Source organism: Polistes canadensis, unplaced genomic scaffold (genome assembly GCF_001313835.1).
Source record: "Polistes canadensis isolate GaletaPanama2010 unplaced genomic scaffold, ASM131383v1 scaffold_10, whole genome shotgun sequence".
NCBI lineage: Eukaryota > Metazoa > Arthropoda > Insecta > Hymenoptera > Vespidae > Polistes > Polistes canadensis.
The window spans coordinates 497,316-499,330 of NW_014569557.1; the positions used below are offsets into that span (position 1 = coordinate 497,316).

Sequence of the window (2,015 nt, forward strand, 5' to 3'; positions counted from 1 at the left end):
AAGAACAAATAAAAATAATAAAAAAAATAATTCAATAACGTTTGATCATGGATATAATTGCTATTTTCCATGGACAAACAACGGTAATAATCGTAAACCATTCAATAGATCGTATGAGATCGATTGAAAACGGACACCCTGTGCATCACATCCTTAAACAAACAAGATCGAAATCATAAATCGTAAATAATGTTCGAAAACAATGGAAATTCGTAAGCATTCGTACCAACCAAACACACAGATCATACACAGGAGGAATACATTTATTTATATATACATAATATAATATATATATATATATAAATACGTAGATGAATGTGTGTGTGCATATATCGTAGTAGGAATGTGTTCTATGATAAATCTCATGTCTGGAAAATCGATAGGTGGAACCTGATTAGCTAGCCGTTTCGAATGGTGGCACGTCATTGCAACAAACCCTATCCTGCATTTGAACATCAAAGAACATCCCTGGAATTATCCAATCGAACGGGAGAGATTATATAACGCGATGTTTTCTCCCGCAAGCAAGGGAACACCGCTACGCTTGACCGATTAACAGCCCCCCACCCTCCCCCAACCTCTCCGACCCCCATCCACCCCCTTCCTGCCAACCGTCCTATGTCAAGTTCGATAGTATCGATGCTATCATTGCCCGTTCCAATTATTCCCCAACGCAATACCAAAACGTAACCATATTATCTCCTTTCACTGATATTGACAGTTTTGTTTAAAGACGTTTCTAATCAGTTCCCCCATTATTCTGTTTTTTTTATTTAAAATTAATATTTATCTCGTATGCACACACGAGAGAGAGATATTCGTTCATTTATTTTTTTTCAACATTTTTATATAATATTTAATCGTGAAAATAGTCGTCCGACGATAAAACAACAATTGGATACAATACTAATTGTATAATGATAAAATAAATATAATACGTAAATATAAAATAACGATTGAACGAACAGTTAAAGAAAAATAACCGTTATTGCAGGTTATTTATAACATAAATCTGGAACTTATGTTTCTTTTTTTTATTTTTTGTTTTTCAATATTTTTATTGATCGATTTATGTAATCTCGTTACGATTCGATAAAACTGATCCGATACTCGAACACATGAACAACATTTTGCAATACCAAATTGGCCCCTGTGCGTCAATAGTAATTAAAAATAAAAAAAAAAAGAAAAATAATGTAATTATTTAAACGTATATTGTTAATTATAAATGACGAACAAAATCTGTTGACAGATTTAGTCTATCTATCCTTTCCAACGATTTTATTACGCAAAAACGAAGAAAAAAAAAGAAATACCTCGCGAATACTAACAAATGATACGTGTAAAAATTATTTATAAAAAGAAAATAAATTAAAAAAGTAAATGAAACGTATATAATACAGTCGATGTGTATACGATCGATATTATTATAAAAGTAAATTGTGGCCTAGATATTTATATACGTCAAATTTGAAAATATTTGACTATTAACGTCAACTCGATTAACTTTGTGAAATAGAAATTTCTTTTTTCGGTGACAACGTAAAGGAATTTTTCTAGCGTAACATTTTTTCGACATATTTTTCGATATTCTCTTCGTGAAACTATCGGATATACCTACCTCTAACTACCCACCCACATACATACATGCATGAATGCATATATAAGTGCATGCGTATATATATATATATATACACACAGGTCCATTTTTTGTTTCAGAGGAGCATCCAGCCGCGATGCATCACGGTGACGGGAGTTCTTCCTACGCTACGACAAAACCAACTTGTTTTATAATTTTAATAATGGCCAACGTGATGTTTATATGAATAGCAACTACCACGAACATAATGGAAGAAAAGGAAAACACGAGTAGAAGATGCAACAAGAAGAAAAAAAAAAAAGAAGAAGAAGAAGAAGAAGGAAGAGGGTTAACGTTTCGTTAAAATAAAAAATCTCGAAAAGTTAAATAAAGGAAAAGAAAAATATGAAAAAAATAAAAAAAAAAATAATAAAAA

General features: G+C 31.4%; 1 protein-coding gene across 1 annotated transcript in view; it reads left to right on the forward strand.

The window, feature by feature from the left end:
• LOC106793021 (hemicentin-1-like) overlaps positions 1–1,901 on the forward strand; it is a gene marked incomplete in the record, with an annotated part of 31,327 nt that extends 29,426 nt beyond the window's left edge. The window contains 1 exon segment of the mRNA XM_014759590.1: positions 1,720–1,901. Coding sequence (XP_014615076.1) covers positions 1,720–1,826 — 107 coding nt within the window.
• Between the last annotated feature and the right edge of the window lie 114 nt (positions 1,902–2,015).